The sequence below is a fragment of the Calliphora vicina genome, chromosome 3 (assembly GCF_958450345.1).
Source record: "Calliphora vicina chromosome 3, idCalVici1.1, whole genome shotgun sequence".
NCBI classification, from domain to species: domain Eukaryota; kingdom Metazoa; phylum Arthropoda; class Insecta; order Diptera; family Calliphoridae; genus Calliphora; species Calliphora vicina.
Genome location: NC_088782.1, coordinates 36,924,031 through 36,945,647, shown reverse-complemented (window position 1 = coordinate 36,945,647; position 21,617 = coordinate 36,924,031). Strand labels below are relative to the sequence as shown.

Genomic DNA, 21,617 nt, shown 5'->3' with positions numbered 1-21,617 from the left:
CATAATAGATAGGACCCTTTGCTCACACCAAATACAGAGAATTACCTTAGTGCCATGGATATTTGGCTTTGGTGTCGATTCGGCTGGTTGGCCGGACTTCACATATAATCTCTTACGCTTCGGGTTATCGTAATGAATCCATTTTCATAGCAAGTAATGATTCGGTGCAAAAATGGTTTTCTTTTATAGCGATAAAGCAGCATTTCAGACATACAAAATCGTATTTCAGATGCATCCTGCTGCTTGCAAATGTTTTGAAATTGCTGACTGAATAGCTCCCAATGATTTTTTGGAATCTTTTGTTGAGTTTGACAACAATCTTCATATAGTAGTGCCTCCATTTCTTGGTCTACAAATTTGTTTGGCTGGCCTAGGCGATATTTTTCTTTCGTGATCAAAATAACCATTTCTGAACCGCACAAACCATCTCTCGCACGTTGAAACCGATAAAACAAATTCACCATAAGCTTTGGTGAGCAATCGGTGTGCTTCAGCGGCATTTTTTTAAGTTAAACAAGTAAGAAAGTATGGTCGGTCAAGCCCGACCATATAATACCCTACACTAAGTAAAAGAGCAAAAAAAATTTTTCTTTTAAAATTTCAATAATTTATATTTTTGAGTGATTTTCGGAAGTGGGCCTTATATGGGGGCTATGACCAATTATGGACCGATCACCATGAAATTAGGTCGTGTGATTTATGTCTATATTAAAGTTAACTATGTTGAATTTTGTGTGTTTACCAACATTTTTAAGCGATTTATGCACGTTAAAGTGATTTTCGGAAGCGGGTCTATATGGGAGCTATGACTAATTATGGACCGATCGTAACAAAATTTGGTGACATGAATTTTGTACATATAGAACTTATTTGGAGCGTAATTTGTGGAGATACATTTATAAATTAAACATTTATGACCGATAAAGTCCAATTTCGAGAGGACATTTGTATGGGAGCTAGGTGAAATAATGGACCGATTTCAGCCAGTTTCAATAGGCTTCGTCCTTGGGCCGAAAAAATTATATGTACTAAATTTTATCGGAATAACTTCAAAATTGCGACATGTACTCTGCGCACAAGGTTTACATGGACAGCCAGCCAGACGGACGGACAGACATCGTTTAATCGACTCAGAAAGTATACTTTAAGGTGGATGTTAGACCAATATTTTTGGGCGTTACACACATCTGCACAAACGCATAATACCCTCCCCACTATGGTGGTGTAGGGTATAAAAATGATCGGGTATAGTCGCCATTATTGGTATTATTGCTTCGTTATGTGTTTTTGCACAGACAACTTTGTCTGGACAACAAACGTTACTAATTGTTATGATAAATAATTATCAAGTATAGACAGGCTATAATCGGGAAAAATTTATCGGGATTATTTATTTAGAAATTTCTATATTTAGAGTATTATTTCAGCACAGATGGATATAATCGTACTATTCGATTGGCAATAAATCTCAATGAATCTGTGCTGAAACAATACTTTAAATACATAAATTTCTAAATAAATTTACTCGGAAATTACCGGGACATATTTCACGATTAGGAATCCTAATGAGATAAAATGTATTGTTTGAATCAAAATTGGGATGATTTTCACAAATTTTATACTGACAGATTTTGGAAACCGAATGTGTCTTGAGTCGGAAAGTTTATGTTTCAGTTTAATCTAAACATCTAAACATTTACAATAGCATTTCAATTATATGTACAGTGAATCAAATAATCGAATAAACAATATTCGAATAATATAAATTGTTCCTCTTTTAATGAATTATAACTGCATACCTAAGTGAAGTGAAATAAAACCTTAATGACAATACCTTTCAAATACAAATAAAATAAAATGTACTCGCAACATCATAAAATTAACCTCAATTTAATTAAATAAATGACACAAATTCGAAAATAATCTCTAACGGAGTCTTAAACCAATTTTTACTATATTTCACTTAAAATAACTATCTTTTTGTTTGCTAAAGAAAAAGTTCAAGATCTCTAATCATTTAAACTATTAAACATATGTACGAGTACAAAAATGTGCTAAATACCAGTTTATTTACTTATTTCATTTCAAATCAGCAGCTAAAACCAGCAACAAAAAAAAATTCAACAAAAACATCATCAATAAATTGTTTTGTAAATTTACCAAAATTGGAGAAAAATAAAAATCAATAACAAAATGTTTAGCTTGAGGCCAGCAAAATATTGTTAAGTTAAGATCGAATGTGTGCGTCAGAAAGAAACCCGTATGATACAAATAAATAATTGTCAGTAGAACGAAGAGCAAAAAAAAAAGTAAAAAAAAATCAAACGGTAAATAAACCATAAAAATAACAAAAACAACGAAAATCAATAATAACAAATACAAAAGGCCACGTTAATAAAATGTCTAAAACAAACTGGTGGTGGTCGTCTGACCACTTTTTGGTTAAATCATTTATGAACTCAGTGATTTGTCTACTAATCGCCACACTGTGCGTGCCATGTCTAGTTAAATGTCAACATTTAAATCAACCGCCACATTTTGTGCCCGGCTCTGGCGATATGGCCCGGTTTAGTCTGTCGGAAAATACCCCAGTTGGCAGTCCAGTTTATCAATTGAAAGGTGAGTTTTTTTTGAAAATTATAAAGAAATTTAAATATTTGAAATGATCTATAACATGAAAACAATAATTAACTTACCAGTTCTTTGCATGGAATGCAGAAAAGTTGTTTGATTTTGCTGGGATCTGTAAAAATAATGAAATATATTTTATTAAAAATAATTCTAATCAACATTTAAAGAATAATATAATAACAAGTAAAAGAGCTAGATTCTTATAAACCCTTCAATAAATTATACTTTAAAATAAATTTTTTAAACATTTTTAGGTAAACAAAATTAATTTTTTTTTTCGAAATTGTTTTTTAATTTATTTTAAAATTTTTTTCCATTTTTGTTTTAAATTAAAAATAAAATTTTTAAATATTTTTAGGTAAACAAAATTTAAATTTTTTTTCAAAATTGTTTTTCAATATTTTTAATTTATTTTAATTTTTTTTTTTTAAATTTATTGAATAAAAAATTATGACAAAAAATTTTTTTTTTTTTGGTGAATAAAAAATTCGGGTTAAAAAACATTTTATTTCCTTATCCTTATATACATCGTTGAAATGGACTTTGAAATATCTATCATTGAATATCCATATTGTCTATATTAATGACTTGGTAATCCAGATATAGATCAAAAATAGGCAAAAAATTTAGGTTATTCCGGTTTTTTCCCTTATACCTCAGCCATTTATGGACCGATTTTGTCGATTGTGAATAGCTACCGAGCCAGAAGATTCCCGGGATACGGAAAGTTGATTTCAACATACAGACGGACAGACGGATATGGCTATATCGACCTCGTTATCTATAACGATCCGGAATACATACTTTGTGGGGTCGCAAATGAAAAATGTAGAAATAACAAACGGAATGACAAACTTGCCATTGCCACTCATGGTGAAGGGCATACAAATGCAGGATAGATGGCGTATCTTTTAAACGCGGTTTTTGTTTTTAATAACTTAAATGTCATTTTGATGCATACATATCTGTCATTTATTCTCACTTAGTTATTCAACATTAAAGTGTAAACAACAAAGTTTGTTTTTGCTTCGAAAATGTCGAATTTGGTATCAACAAAGCGTCATATGCGGGAAGTTTTGCTTAACTTCTTTAATGTAAAGAAAAGTGCAGCTGAAGCACAACGATTGCTCACCAAAGCTTATGGTGGATGTTGGTTTCAATGTGCGAGAGATGGTCTGTTCGTTTTAGAAGTTGTAATTTTGACACGGAAGACAAAGATCGCCCAGGTCAGCCAAAAATGTTTGAAGGCCAAGAATTGGAGGCATTACTCCATGAAGATTGTTGTAAATCTCAACAAGAGCTTGCAAGATCATTGAGAGCTACTCAATCAGCAATTTTAAAACGTTTGCAAGCAGCAGGATTCATATAAAAACAGGGAAATTGGGAACCATACAAATCGAATTTTCATGTCTGAAATTATGTTTGATTGCTATAAAAGAAAATCATTTTTGTAACGAATCATTACTTGAGAAATGGATCCATTACGATAACCCGAAGCGTAAGAGATCGTAAAGCCCGGCCAACCAGCCGAATCGACCAAATATCCATGGCGCTAAGGTAATTATCTGTATTTGGTGGGAGCAAAAGGGTACTGTCTATTATAAGCTGATAAGATCTGGTTAGACTATCACAGGGAACCTGTACCGATTGCAACTGATTTGTTTGAAGCGAGAATTGGTCGAAAAACGATCAGCATATGCGGCCAGACATGAAACCGTAATATTCCATAATGACAATACTCGGCCATATGTTGCAATTCCTGTAGAAAGTATGTAGAATGAAGTGGTTGGGAAGTTTTGCCTCATCCGCTTTATAGTTTAGACCATGACCCTTTCGAATACTATTTGCTTCGATCGATGCAGAACGCATACGCTTCACTTTAGAACAGAGAAATTGGTTTGATTTGTTCATGGCCTCAAAAGATCAGCAGGTCTTTTGGCTCGGAATCCATATGTTGTCAGAAATATTGGAAAAGGTCATAGCAAACAATGGCCCATATTTAGAAAAAAAAAATTTTGTACAAATATTAAAAATTTTATGATTTTGTTATTGAAATGCTGAATTTAGGCCAAGTGTTCTAAAATCCCAAAGCTGTAATTCCAAAACATAACAAAACAAGAAAGTATGATCGGTCAAAACCGACCAATTAATACCCTACACTAAGTAAAAGAGCAAAAACATTTTTCTTTTAAAATTTAAAAAATTTATATTTTTGAGTGAGTTTCGGAAGTGGGGGGCTATGACCAATTATGGACCGATCACCATGAAATTAGGTCTTGTGATTTATGTCTCTATGAAAGTTTACTATGTTGAATTTTGTATGTATACCAACATTTTTAAGCGATTTATGCACGTTAAAGTGATTTTCGGATGCGGGTCTATATGAGAGCTATGACTAATTATGGACCGATCGTAACAAAATTTGGTGACATGAATTTTGTATATATAAAACTTATTTGGAGCGCAATTTGTGGAGATACATTTATAAATTAAACATTTATGACCGATAAAGTCCGATTTCGGAAGGACATTTGTATGGGGGCTAGGTGAAATAATGGACCGATTTCAGCCAGTTTCAATAGGCTTGGTCCTTGGGCCGAAATATCTTCAAAATTTCGACCTGTACTCTGCGCACAAGGTTTACATGGACAGCCAGCCAGCTAAACAGCCAGACGGACGAACGGACGGACATCGTTTAATCGACTCAGAAAGTGATGGTTTCCATCTTTAAGTTTGCTATCAAAAACAAATTTCATTGCGATATGTTAACGAACAAACCTTTTATTTATGAACTCTCCACTATCCCAATTTTGGTCTAAATATGCAGTATTTTTTTTAAATATTGGAAATAATTTTACTCTGACTTCCACTAGAATTTACTATTTTGTTTAGAAAATGCTCCTTTCTATCATAATTATTTGCGATTCCAAAAATAAAAATTAATTTTTTTAACGGCAGTTTCAAAACTCCAATTTAAATTTTTTTAAAATTTAAACTAATTTTAGAATTTTTTGATCATCACATGGGGATTTATTTACAACATAATAGGGAATAAAAATGTGAAAAAATTATGTAAAAACCTACTATAGTTTTTCCATACCTGCGATATAAATTTTGCGATTTTCGAGAAAAACAAATTTTTTGCCATATTTTGGCGAATGAGCCCAATTTCCTTATGTTGTCTTAATACCATTAGTTCGATATGTTACGGAATGACAAAAATAATATCCTCCCACCTTTTTAGATGCTGGGTATAAAAATTAATTAAATTTTCCTTAATTTGTTCTAAAATCCCAAAGCAGGACATCCCCAATGGATTGCAATTACAAATCCCCTAGTGTGTTTTGAATATGCCTTTTAACAGTGTCATACTAAATGTGGACTCCATGGGCGAAAATTCAAAAATTTTAATTTCTTAAATATTTTTATTATTTCTTGGTAATCATGGGATTCTTTTTCTTAAAAATGGGAGTTAATCACTTTGACGATTGATGATGCATCCCCATGTTTTTTTTTGTATCCATTACAAAATTATAAGTTTTCTACAACCATGTAAATATTTAATTTGTTTATTTAAAAGTCTTATTTGGAAGCAAAGAATTTGAAAAATGCCAAGATATAAGCAATATAAAAAAATATGTTTGCCATGACTCATCCACCTGCTGCAAACTTGTTGCAAATATTTATGTATTTATTATAACCAAATGTTGTTGAAAAACAATAATATGTTTTCTTGTTGAAAGTCGTTTGTTTTTTTGCCAAAATAAAAACTGGTTAAACTTCATACTAAATTTGGTATAAAAGCCAAGAAGCTAATAATTGAGCAGTAAAGTTTGACCACATGAAACGAGGTACTCTTTATGTGCTAAAGTGGCAGGCAGGCAGCATGTGGCAGCCTTAAACTTTATTGTAAACAAATATAATGATGAATGGTTCAAATAAAATTTTTCAAAAAAAACTTAAACAGTTTAATAATGGCACTTAATAAAAACAAATGTATTTTCTGAGTGCACAAATATGACAGTTGATGAAATCTTTTATGTTTTGAAATCATTGGTTCCCGATGAGTAAATTATTATTAAATTTGTATAGAATATAAGTGAAACGTTTGATTGAATCTCATAATTTATTCTTGGGTCTTGTTTTCACATCGTTTGTACTTCATTAAATTCCAGACTTGTTTGCTAAAATATTCAATATTTGTTGTCCATTACTTGCTGCATGACATCACACACATTTTGGGCTTGGTTTCTGAGATTATTTGTTAGTTATTAAATTAATTATAAATTTAACTGACAGCTAATAAAAAAAACAAATTTAAAATATTGTACATGCAATTAACATTTTAACCATAGATAAATACACATAGATCGGAAACTCTTCTGACAAAAACCTAACTCAGTTGTCAAAAATCTAAGTGGTGAGAATGTTTTATAAAAAAAAAACTATGTGAAAACAGAAACAACACTTGTATGTTTGATTTGTTTTAATAATTTTTTCTAGTTTCCGCTCTATGTGTATTTCTCTATGATTTTAACTTTACTTGATTGTAAATTTTATTCAAGAAACATTTATCAATTTAAATTTTAAAAGTTGTATTATTTTTCAAACCTTTATGCTGATTTTTCTTATTTAAATGCATTTCAGTCAAGTCAACTTAAACACTTTCATTATTTTAGTTAAAAATATACAAACGTGCTTTTGTAAAATGAAAATGTTTACAATTTTTTTTCTAAATATTTTAACAGCATTCAATTATAATTGCTTTTCTTAATAAAGTCACGTTTTACTGCAAATATTTTGTGATTATATTAAATTACATCGCCAGAAATTACGGTTGGGCTAAGAGTTAAAACCAACACGCATTCATAAATTAAATTTCAATTGAACTGATTAAGTTTGGTTGTTGTTTTTTCAACAAAAAAATTCATTAATGAAAAGCATAAGTTGACTCTTTTGACATATTATTCAATTTTAATCCTGTATGTCTGCGAGACAAATGTGTCCCGAATATAATAATAACCAATCTAGCGATTATGTTATGGCACTATTCCCTACAGTTTCCCAGTTCCCTGAGTTCATGTTGTTATGAATCGTAATAGGAGAGATATTCCGATTCAGATGACTGTGTAAGATGTCATTGGACCAGTCTTCAAAATTAAGAATTATAAATTCTAGTTACTTGATTATTAGCATACGTGGAAGAAAACTGACACAGAACTAGTTATGTGAATAGTTCTTCGCGGTTAGAGACCGGCTGAAGTTCTAACATTTTATATGAAAGATACCCGTCACTTTAACATGAGGTTGGCTTAACATGGTTCAAAAATGCCAAATGAACTTGTGAAATTATTTGTTTACCAAATTTATTTAAAACTAGTCGATCGGTAGCATTTACTAATGTTAGTTCTTCAAGTTTCTCCAACCCATACACACCAGCCTGTTCTTATTTATTTGCAAATAAAATATCTAAATTTGTACTGCATACTTTAGGGAGCTTTTTTATTACAGTTGACTGGACTCACAAAAAAAATAATTTCCGAGTTTTACCCGGAATTTTTGAATTTTTTTTCTTCACAAACCTTCTCTTGAAAATTTTGAATCGAATAAAAAAAAATCAGCCCAATTGCTCCAGCCGTTCTCACGTGATGACATTACATACAAGGACCATTCCATGTTATATATATAGATAGAGGAAGATAGATTCATTGTTAACAATTGTTACAATTGGACAAGTTAAGTGATATGTGCTCTTTTTGCATGACACTGCGCAGCGGGGCAGAATTGAAATATTTTGTCAATAAATCTGCTATTTCTGACTGGCTGATTGGCACGAAATTGTACATAGGAGTAGCAGAGGAGTATTCGAGTTTATTTTTTGAAGAGGAACCCCAAAGACCTGTCAAGAGTGGACTTTTGGGGTCTCAAAGTAGGGCACCTCAGACATGCAACATTTTTAAATGTTAGAGATTTTTTTGAGGTTTGTCTAAAAACAAAGGCCCATAATCATAGTCAAACACTAAAGTCGGTTATTTTTAAAAACAACTTTAAATTAAAAACCCGCTTTATATTATTTCCCAACTATAGTCAAAATTAAAGTATGTTTTAAATTGAACCGACTTTAACTGGGTGCCACGTCAAATGTAGAAAATGTTTTCATACAATATACAACAAAATACAGACAAGTGGCACCGCTGAACAGCTGACATAGAAAATTAAAACAAAAACCAAAAAAGGTAAACAATAAATGTAACCGGGACAACTAAAGAAAAAAGTTTTTTGTGGTGGAAAAATGGAAAAGATAAGATTAATATCATATTTAGAATATTTTGGTACTAATTTTACTATTCAATAATTGTAAAATCTCTGCCAAATTCTTGTAACAAAATTTTTTTTACTTTTTGCAGAACTTTTTTACATGGCGAAGAACAGATGATGCTGTTGTTAAATGAGTTAATAACAGCTTTAGCTTGTTTTATATTTACAGTCGACTTTAACGTCCAAAATATACTTTAACTTGTCTATGGTAAACCTAAAGTCCACTCTTAAGTAAAGACGACATTATTTCTATTAAAATATACTTTATTTCTGACTATGATTATGGGCCAAAGATTTTAATATATCCTCAAAACCCTTGAGTAAGCCTATAAAAACCTAGTGGCTTGTGCTATTTATCTCGTATGGTTATTTAAATTTGATAATTTCTAAATTTCACCATACCCTGGCCCAGGGTTTTCCATAATATTGGGAATGTACAAAAGATTTAATTAAAATTTTTGCTATTAGTTCGGCTGTGTCGACATGGCTACATCGACTCCGCAATCTATAACGATCCAGAATATATATACATTGTGGGGTCGCAAATAAAAAATGTAGAAATTACAGGCGTATAGCAAAAACGTAATCTACGAAAATTTCGAAGAAAATTTCATATAAGAAAAAAAGTCCAAAACTAATCGATTTTAAATTTTAAAATTTGGAAAATATTGAATTTTCGTCTTTTTTGTTGCCGAAAGACCAAGAACAATAATAGCTTTAAAATAGAAAACGCCTTGAAATGTAAGAATATGTTCCCTAGGTCCTACCGAATTTATGATTGTGGAAGGCAACCGAACTTCTGGTTTTCAAGTTGGCAACAGAAAATTATAGTTGCCAGTTTCCACTTTTACATTTGTTATCAAAAAATAGGCATATGATAGATAACACAGGTCAACAGCAAGGCTTCACTAACCACTATATAGATTTGATGCATCAAATTAAGTAAAAAAAATGGTAAAATTTTATGGATAGATTTTTCCACATAATTTATGATAACTCAAAAAGGTTAGACCAATATTATTGAAGTAAACTTAGAAAAGTTCAAATTTACATTTGAACTACAAGCGTACAAGCGTGTACTTTGAGTATACGTTTTATACCATGTTCACACGACGGCATTATTCGTCATTCACGCTCTCATTCGTCATTCAACCCCCAATTACGAACTGAATTACATGATTCGCCATACAAAATTTCAAGTGCGAATTACCTTGTTCGTACGTAATTCAGTTTGAATTACCTTATGAATTACGAACGAATGACTGCCATCTCTAATTTTTATCGATTATTTATGTATCAAAATCAGCTGTCCAAACAAAAATGTCAAAACAAAATAAAGAAAAAGATTTTTGTATTAAATAAATAAATTAAACGAAATAAAAAGTCTGATTAAAGTTAAATTCATTTATAGAAATAGCAGCTCTGCCATTCTTTCAGCCCACACCTCTAATAAAGCCCGCTCGCTGCCCTGGTCCTACTTGCTTGCACTTTTTCTTTTTTCTAATAACGAAAATAATAATTAAATTATATTTGTTTAATTAATAATGCTACAATTTTATGGTTTTACTTACCTTTTTTATCCAAATTAAAAATTTAAAATTCGCACCAAACAAGAAGAAGAAATAAATAAATGTCAAACTGAATTACGAATGTTGTCGTGTAAACAGGTTGATTCGCAATCGTAATTCAAAACGCGAATTAAGTAATTCAGACTGCCGTGGAAACATGGCATTACATGGGTTTTGTTTTTGTTAAAATTTTTGTTAGAATAACAAAACACATGTAAAATTACAATTTTCTGAAAATAAGCGAATTCACTTAATTGTGAATAAATTCGAAAGCAATCCATCGATTTTTATGATCGATATCTCATTTTGTTCCAATTACATGCGGCTTTGCAATAAAGCAATAAATCTAAACCATTTCTGCCGTTTTCGATTTTTCATGATTTTTTTAAAACAAAAAAATTAGCTATTTTCACGTAAAAAATATATTCATTTGCTTGAATTTGTTATTATAACTCCGAAACTACTGAGCCGATTGAAACGCAATATATATGTGAAAATTTATACATAGCATGGGGAAAATGTTTTCAATATTCAATCAATCGAAAGAAGAACATTAACTACTCAATTTTATGTATGTATATCAAACAAAAAAGTAAAATTTTGTGAAAATGAGCGAATACACTTAATTGTGAATAAATTCGAAAAGAATCAATCGATTTGTATGATCGATATCTCATTTTATTCCTATTAAACGTGGCTTTATGATAAAGCAATAAACCTAAAAAATTTCTGCCGTTTTTGATTTTTTTAAAACACAAAAATTTGATATTTTCACGTAAAAAATATATTTTTTGCTTCAATTTGCTTCAATATAATTCCGAAACTACTGAGCCACTTAAAACGCAATATATAAACGGAGTAAAGGCTATATAAATTTGAAATTTTCTAAGTTTACTTCAATAATATCGGTTGAACCCTTCTTGAGTTATCATAAATTATGTGGATAAATCTAAATAAATAAATTTTAGAAAACAAAATTTAATAAAAAAAACTATCCATAGCATTAAAAAATTTTACCATTTTTGTACTACTGGAACCACAATACATCAAAATTGTGTAGTGGTTTAAAAAGCCTCCAAAATTTTTTCGATTTTGTTGCCCTGTGTAGTTGATCAGCCTATGAAATGAGTGTTTGGTCTAGCAAAGTTGAAATTTGTGGAAAAATCAATTTTATGGGAAGTAAAATGAAATATTTTTTAAATTTATTGATTTTTATATTTCGTTTTAAAGACTTTTATGATTTAAAATTATTCCAGAAAAGATTGAAAAAAGTTATTTTCCAATTTTTTGAAAAATATTCCAGAAACTATTTGAAAAAAAAAATAATTTTTTGTCAAATATTGCTCATAATCCATAAAATAATGTTATTATTATATGTCTTAAATTGCCATAAAATGCATGGAACACATTTTTGGAACCATTTTTTTCAAAATTTTACCTCTGGAAATATAGGAATAATCAAAGAACTTATTTTGAAAATATGGCAAATATAGAAATTTATAGTTTTTTTCCATCAACGTTGGGACCAAATGAAGTTACAATAGGTAAAAATTCGAAAATCTCCTATTTTTGGAATCATTCCATTTTACCAAGGAAGTTTAATAAATTTCCTCTACCTCATTGACCGGATAATATAATGACATTTTTACGTCATCTCATGTACGAATAAAAAAATGACAATATTGTATCAAGTTTGTTTTTATATATTTGTTGATTTCATTATCCCATATGACAAGTTAAAACTGTTGAATCATTGAAAACTAAAAATTAAAAAATAAAAGTAGATTTTACAACAAACTGAAAAATAACGTAAAAATAAATAACAAGAAGAAAAAAACTGTTAAATAATGTGTGAAATCAAACTTGTTACAGAGGAAATCTTGATGAATTACTTTAATGCAGCAGCAGCAACTAGACAAACATGAATTTGTTTTTTTTTATTGTTGTTTAGTTTTTTTGGCGTTTTAACTACCTGTCTCGAAAATAAAAATTGTTTAAAAGTAACTACTTATTACAAAATGTTTTACTACTACCATTATTTAGTAATGTATGTCGACTAAGAGGTAAATAAATTAGGGGAAGGAATCCCAGTAAAATAATAATTCTTAATTTTATAAATAAATTAAAAGGAAACAACCAAGATTTATAAAAACAAACAACATAAATAGCAAACCAAGCTAAGGTATCAAAGTATTGGAAAAATACTTAAAATTTGTGTGAGGTTGTTCATTGGTTTGGTTCATAATTTTTTCAAAACTAAATCGATTTCATTGATTTTCAATATCAAACTGCTTAGCACAATAATAAATATTTTTTGGTCTATCTCAACAATTTCAGTTGCGAATTTAGGACATGAGAGTGTTTTACACTAACACTCAAAGGGACTTAACCAAATCGATTTAGAATTTCACAAGGATCATTAATATTGTTACGAAATTGTACTTGAATTCAAATAGAACGATTTTAACGGCTGATTTAAAGTTGCATAATGCTATTTTAAAGCAGTGCCTATCAAACTGTAACATATCTGTGGGCATTATTAACATTAAATAAAAGCTTTGAGTTGATCATTGATTGTAAGTATGGCAATGCTGAATGTTTTCTAGCTTTGACAGTTAAATAACATAGTTTAACAACTCTAGAACAATCTAGAGTGCAGATGGCAGTGTTATAAATAGTGACAGAGATTGCAGTCGTTAGTGAGTTTATCAGAGACGCTCTTCGAATAAACATCAACTGAGTGCCTTAAAGTGAGCTGTAATTTTCAAGTGAATTCGTGTACATTATAAAGTGTGTCTGTATGTCTGCGAATTTATAAACGTGTATTAAAAACACTGAGTGACTATTTAACTCTGTTGTTGTACATTTTAAATAAATAAAGAGTTGTTACATTTTTCAAACTACTAAACGGCTTTTATTTGCAATCAAAAGTATTCGATTTATTTAAAGGAAATATACCAACGTTTTGAAAAGGTTAAAACGTAACAATATCTATAAATTTTGGGGTATTATATGAATATTTCTCAGTGTTATGATGACTTGGGTATTGAATGATAACTTCAGTTTTTTTCCAAGCTTTTGCAGCTAAATTTCTATTGTTTTCATGGCAAAATTTACGGGTTATGCTAACTTTAATTTTGAAAATTTTTGTTTGAAATGTATGTCGTTGAATTAGAATACCTTCCCTTTAGTTTCAGTTCCATTATTAAGAAATAAAAAAAAGGTATGTTCTTAAATTACACATGCTGTTTGTTGTTGCTTAATTGCTGGCTTACTGCATACTCATGCAACAACATACTTAGCTGCTTGATTTCATGTAAATACAAATAGCATTCAGCATAAGTGTCAAACTTTTGTGGTTTTTCAGTCAGGTTAATTCATCGTCTCGTCTCTTTTACAAGCAATTTTCCTATTAACTTCAATTTTTTTTCTTGCATTATTTACTCACATTCACAATGGATTGCTCTACATACAACGTACATGGATTTTGACCTGGTTTTGATTACTTCATTCCTACCGTCATACCAACATAATCAGGGGTACTCACACTGTAATTGCATGTAAAAACATTAGGGTGGTAAACGAGAATGCAGATATATATGTGAATGGGATCTAATCGCACGATCTCGAAGGTCACTTCACATCACCTCCACGTAAGACAGGCGCGGATCAAGAGGGGGTGAAATAGGAATTCTCTCCAGAAAACCGACAAGTTTTCATATAAAAAAGTAAAAAAAAAGAAATATGTAGAACAATTTTTAATTCACCCCCCTCCCCCCAAATAGTTGACTTGAAACCACGCCCAAAGTAAGATGACCAAGCCGTCAAATCACTAGTGCAGAATGCCCAATGTTGCATGAGCTGTGTGGCACGTAGAGCCGTCCTCTTGAAACCACATGCTCATGGATCTCATGTAAATTGTTATCGTCTCAAATTTAACAAGACATACCCATTCATCCAGAATTGGGATTCATAGAATGTTGCTATAGTCAGATTTTGGCCTGAAAATTTCAAATTTTTCTTCTCTCTATGATCGCTTCGATCAGTTTTAAAGAATTTAAATAGCATCTACCCTACTATGTATCTTTTTATTTATATATTAACATATTTACCATAATCTACAATATATTTGTACTCCAGTTTAGACTTGTATGTAAATTTTATGAAAATACATTCACAAAAGAAGTACTTGCACGAGTAATTAATATGTGAGACACGCATGCGCCGCTGCTACTGGGTTGGATGGATGGATGTAAATAGAAAAACTCAGTCATTGAGTCAGTAAATTACATCATATGAAGTTTTATTTGTAATTTACATGACATAAACATAATAGTTGTAAGACGTTAAACTTTATTTAAAAATAAAAACTATAAAAATTTGCAAATAATATTTAAATTTAAATTCTCACAATGATTTGTTGTTCAAATGATTTTACATTACAGCATGAGATCATAAGAGAGTTATTTGATAACAATAACATAAAATTTTGATAGTTTCAACAAATGTTTGATAAATTCTAATATTTTTTTTTATTCTATCTTAATTTACCGAGCAGATTTACGAAGACTACATATAAGCATGTAAAAGAGAACAGAACAGTTGTCCGTACTCAACATTGCCAGGGGCCTTGCTCATGCATGTTTCAGAAAACGCTCTAAATCGTTTCATGGCTATAAACTCGAAACTACAAACTACAAACAGTTTAGAGAAATAACACCATGGGGAGAATCCATATCAAAACAGACAAAAAACAGGTATTTTCGGATTTGACATCTTCGATTTTAATTAAATTTACTATCGGTAAATTAAATTTAATTAAAATCGGTTCCAAAGGGTTCTTCAAATCAATGACTTTTTCGTAGTAAAAACATTCCAGTCCAAAAGGTTAAAATTAAATTTTCGGAGTGTATATTTCAATGTAAAAAATATCAAAGATCGCGGTGTTAAAAATTAAAAAAGAACATGGCATGAGGACACCTAAACCTTCTACTACATTCGTGCAAAAAATTTGGATTGAGACTCGATTAGCCAGGAGTTATAAAAAAAACGTTATTAAAAGTACGTTTTTATACCCTTCACCTTCTGTCTGTTGAAATCAATTTTCTGAAGACCCCAGATATCTTCGGGATCCAAATCTTCAATAATTCTGTCAGACATGCTTTCGAGAAGTTTCCTATTTAAAATCAGAAAAATCGGTCCACAAATGGCTGAGATATGAGGAAAAAACCAGGACAACCTCGATTTTTGACCTATATCTGGATTACTAAGTCATTAATATAGTAATAATTTGCAACGACGTATATAAATAAGACCATAGTAAGTAGGACCTACAATGGGTCAAAATCGGAAAAAGAAATTTGAACCAAAATTTTTTTTTAACAAAAAAAAATGAAAGAAAAAAAAATTTTAAATTTAAAATAAAAATTCGAAATTTTTTTTTTTACAAAAAATTAAAAAAACAATTTTTTGGTTTTTTGTTTACCTAAAAAAAATTAAAATTTGTATTTTGAAGTATAATATGGTGAAGGGAATATAAGATTCGGCTCAGCCGAATATAGCTTTCTTACTTGTTTTGTATAAATTCATATACAAATTTAAGCACCTGTGTTTTACCATATAAATTTGAATTGATTCGACTGTGTTCTGTTTTCTATTTGCTTAAATTAGTCATAGTATCTTAAAGTTGAAAAATAAAAAAAAAAATTATTGAAACAATCGAGCGTTTTTTTCGTTTGTCATATTTTTTTTTAGCACAAATTTGAAATTTTGGATTAAGAGTTAGCACCTTATAAAAAGCTATAAGGTGATTTTTTTAATATTTTGACAAAATTAGAAGCAAAGCCAACTGTTATAAACTGATATAATTATACTTCGATTAATACTTATGTAACTGATGTGCAATTTCCGGCAGTGCGGGTAACAGTACCCTATTCCAATCTCAAATTCCGACTAGAAAACCCTTCAAACGGTCGCCATACCACAGGTTGGCGATAAATTGAAGAAGAAACTGATAGAAGGAATAATCAGAAATATATTCAGAAATCCAGATACACCAAGGTGTTATTTATTCTGAACAAGATAACCAAGAATGCTGCCAATGGAAATTTCTCATGAACGCGGTGAGAAAGATCGCATAAAATATGAAGCTGTATTAGATGGGTTCAAAAAGTTTATGGAGTCCTTACTCAGCGCTTCCAAGACAGCAGCCGAAGAAAATCCGAAGTCCAACGTCAGACGATCTCAGCAGAGGATCGATCAAAACGATAATATTTACAGATAAGAACAACAACAACCACGATAACATATGTCAGACTACTGTTTAATGAGGTGTTGAAGGAACATCTAATATTGGCTCTGGCAATGAATACAAGAAGTTTCCATTAATTTTGTAACAGAATGGGCTACCATCGAATTTAAATTAACTGAGCTTGTTTTAGAACATCTGCTCCCCAATAAGAATAGTTCAACATTTCGTTTTGACTAGGAATAAATGCCTGGGCAAGATTTCAATGGAGTTTCTTAGCAAATGTATCGCAAAGATCAGCGATGCATGAGAAGGATTAAGCCTTAAAGTGATCCCTGCTGAGGAAATTCCGATTGGACCACGTGCAGGAACTGCAGGATGTGTTTACCTAAAATGGTTAGCAAGGCGTAGAAAATGTAAAAAAACGACAACTACATATGCCTAGTACTCGCCATCACTAAATCTGGTTTAGTTGGGCTCGATAAGGCTGGTTTTTGGCTGAAGGTTCCATCTTTCTGCTTACGGACATGAAGCTCTCCGATCCTCTAATTACCTTCTACAGTGGTGCTTAATTTGGTTCTCTGCCAGTGTAATTATATAGCAGATAATATAATAATAAGGCGATAATTTATCTTACAAACTGCAAAATGGTTTTCCAACAGAAACAGTTTGGGCTAGCAGAGATTGCGAGTTCGTTTCGGACCATATATGAGCTGGTAGGACAAATTTACTTATTGGAATTCATCGTAAGCAACTAATGGTACCAACAATTACAGGAGATTACCTCATAGTAACGCATACTATGAGACTGGGTCTACAGTTCAATGGTGATTGTAGTTTTCATAATGAGGAATAGGTGTCCTTCATATTATCTGGCGCCTGGAATAGCTATCGAGGATAAGTCTTAAATACATATACTCACGCAACATAGAATCTGGTTGGTTCGTTTTGGAAACAATGCCTGTCGATCAGCAGGTCCCTTGATTACTCTTTCGGTATCACTATGAGTTCAGTTTTGGATGAACCAAAGTGAGCTCGATTGATACAGCTTACTGACAATATTTTACTGAATATGACTTGGATCGTTCCGAAGTGAAGATCCAATTGTCGTTGGGACTGTCATCTGTAATGTACTATTTCACAGATTGTGATAAAATTTCACATATTTACAGACTATGTTATTAAAGCCTACAGCTTCTTATAATGATATTTCAGATTCAAATAGGTTAAATCAATACTTAAGTTCTCTCCACTTCTGTAGAATCTTGTCGTAAATAAAATCCTTTTCACTCTCAGTAGAATGGGCACCAAAGTAGTCGCACATGCTGACGACGTTGTGCTTCTTATTAAAGGGAAGTTTCTTCCCACAATAAGTGAACTCATGGAATCAGCTCTCAGCGTTCTGCTATCATTGGCCAGTGACCTGGAAAAATTCCAGAATTCAGACCTCCACGACTGGAAGGTACTTTTCTGAAGACTTCAAGCGAAGCCAAATATATTGGCGTAATTTTAGACTTTAAGCTCTCGTGGAAACGTAATGCTGAGTGTCGAATGAAGAAGGCATTATGTGCCTTCTACATATGTAAGAAAACCCTTTGGGAAGAGATGGGGTCTTAAACCATATATTGTGCACTGGATGTACACCGGGGTTCTTGTTTGGTGGAGAGCTGTGGTCATACATGATCGTATTGGTCACGGCACCATCCTACAAAAGATAGGCAGGCCAATCATGGGGCAAGAAACGGAATACATAGTACCTACACCGAATTTTGATAGCACTTTTAGGATTATCATACCGCCAAGGGATGATTGGGCCGCGAATTCTGTCTTAAGGGACGATGTGATCTCAGTCGATACGGAAGGGTCATAGACAGAAAGGGGCACAGGCTCGGGAATTTTCTCCGATGAACTGGACCTTTTGTTGTCTCTTCGATTAACAGATACCTGCACGGTTTTCCAGGCAGAGACCTATGCCATCGATACAGCTGTGAGAAGTATCCGGGAATTGAATCTTGAAAATTCGACTATACATATCTACTTGGACAGCCTTGCATCAATCAAGGCTCTTAACTCCAATGTTATTAGGTCGAAATGTCTTCTCAATTGTATCCAATCACTGGCACAACTATCACGACACCAAGTCCAGTTGATATGGGTTCCACGACATGAGGGCATCAGGGCATATGTTTGGATGAAGAGGAGGAGGAATCGGTACAACACCTTCTATGTGACTGCCCAGCCTTACAACAGCGAAGACTACTACATCATGGTAGCGCTCTTTTTAGTAAATATGATCACAGGAAACACACAGTCGAGGAAATTAGTGAGGGAAACTATTCTCCCTTCATATATGAAATCTCAGCATAAGGGGTTTAGTACTTCTAAGGGTACCACAATGGACCACAGGGCCTCCGAGTGAACTCGCTAATTAGCGGGAAACCCACGCAACCTAACCTAAGAAGTTCTTCATATATAAAAATTCATTTCACAATCGGTCCCAATGTGCAATTATTAGTTTTTTATGCTTATCACGCTTTATCCATGCTTTTTCGGACCATACGTTATTATTTCAACCAATTTAATTGTGCATAATAAAGACTTTATGTAATTTCTACGTATAATTAAAAACATAAAATGTAACAATCGCCTTAAATAAAGTATACAAAACAGTAATTGAAAATCACTTATGTAAAGTACATTATTAAAAGTAAAAGGAATGATACCATAAAGGTATTTCACTATAACACAGTACAAAACCTATGAGTCATAATGCCAAAATTATTGACTCAAAGTGGGAATTTCTTTAATAGAAACGAGTCCAAAGCATTAGTATTTGGTATACATACGCTAAAAATAGTTGATGCATTACACATTCAATCTTGTCATATAAATATATCTAACATTTGAATTAAGAGCCATAAAAAAATTAACGCTGAAATCATAATTACGACTTTACTAATGGCTGCAATTTACCATGTTGTTGAACAACGTGAGAGATCACAAAAATACAAAATACACAATCAGTTTTCCACTGCAGATTTCCACAAAAAAAGATACACACACTTTTTCTTTGTTACACTGCGCATGCGCTTTTTGTTATATGTCAGTGCGTGGAAAATTTAAGTTTTTTTCTTTCTTATTACGAGTTTTGGAACACATGCAACACACGCATGCTTCTTAATATCTAGTATCTGTCTGTTGAAGCTAAAGTTGTTTGTTTGAAATTGTTGTTTTTTGGACAAATAGGAAATGAGGTTTTTATTTGTTTTGATTTAGTTGTTTGGTTTTTGTTGCTGTTGCTGTATCTTGTGGATGCCGCATTATTTATCTTATTGAATTTGTGTTACAATAGAAATGCACGCAGATGTGATACGTTTTATTTATCCATTTTTTTCTTAAATAAACCTCGCACTCGTAAATTTATAATTACACAAGAAACTTTCTATTTTTTTATTGTTTGATTTTGTGGGGAGTTGGAGTACTTAGATTTGGTTTTAAAGACTTATGAATGTATCTCTATGTTTTGTAAGTATTTAGGGTCATTATAATTTATTTTCCTTGTAGAGGTATGTATGTTATTGTTTTATTCATTACTTTTAAAGTACAATGGATGCTGTTTGAAATGTCGGTTAATTTTCCTCCAATTTCTGGTTTCATTATTTGAACTAAGCTATGATAGTTACTACTTATATTTTGAGATACGGAGATAAAATATGAAAAAAAAACTTGCATTTGATGATTGTACTTGCATTGTACGCTCCAAAGAATATATTGAAAGTCTTGCTAAACATTTAATATCCACAGTTGATAGCCCTTGTAAGCTACAGGTCAATCGTTGTTGAGTTCTCCATGGTCAATTTCCTGTTACATGCATCATCGTGAATAAAATATTGTTTAACTATATTACAGTAAAGAATTACCTTTTTATTAGTTTGAAGAATTAATTAAGTCTCTGAAATAAAATTCTTAACAGGAATGAGGTCCGGAATGAGGTCCCCGCTTTTGCTCCATACTTCCCCTTGAAGCATTCCATCAAGGTGTGGAGCGTCACCAAGATGCATATCTATACCCCAAGGGCGGAGTTCCTACGACATTTGGATCTTCATTTCGGAACGATCAGACTCTCAATTAGTCAAAGATTGTCAGTCAATCAAGCTCAATTTGTTATAGCCAAAACTGAATCCATTGTGATACCGAAAGAGTAAGCAGCAGTTACCTTCATTGACATGCATTATTTCCAAATCGGACCAACCAGATTATCTGTTGTATGAATAGATCTATTTAAGATTTATCCTCGATAGCTTTACTAAGCGCGAGAGAATAGAAAGAAAACCACTATCTCATTACGAAAACTTCTACAATAGCCATTGAACTGTAGACTTTATTTGCTTGCTATGATGTCAATCGTCTTATTGGCAAGCATCCCAATTCATCAGCTATATAGTTAAACTGGCCATTGTCGAGGTAATTTGGGGATCGGAGAGCTTCATGTCTGTAAGCAGAGAGTTGGAACCTTCAGCATCCTCTGTTTTACCGCTGGCCGAGCCTGTGGGTCGAAAAAGCTTTATCTTTGCACCTCTTACCCAGAATAATCAAAAACCAGCTTTGTCGAGCTCAACTGAACCAGATTTAGTGATGACAAGAATTAGGCATCTGTATTTGTCGGATGATCGACAAGTCATATACAGTGAGCCTCAAAAATGAGTATACACCAAAAATTATTAGATTTTTTTTAAGGCCACGAAAATCATTATAGTCCGACTTAAATCTTTTTTTTTCACAACCGAATCTATTTTTCAGCCCATTCTCCAACAAACCGAAATTTTAAATTTTAATCTATAGATAAATTTTAA

The 21,617-nt window shown here is 31.8% G+C and overlaps 1 protein-coding gene across 1 annotated transcript in view; it reads left to right on the top strand.

The window, feature by feature from the left end:
* Positions 1 to 2,371: 2,371 nt before the first annotated feature.
* Positions 2,372 to 21,617, top strand: part of Cad74A (cadherin-74A) — a 39,741-nt gene continuing 20,495 nt past the window's right edge. Inside the window, exon 1 of the mRNA XM_065504383.1 lies at positions 2,372 to 2,619. Within this exon, the coding sequence (XP_065360455.1) occupies positions 2,400 to 2,619 (220 nt within the window). The 5' untranslated portion in view covers positions 2,372 to 2,399. The remainder of the gene's footprint in view (positions 2,620 to 21,617) is intronic.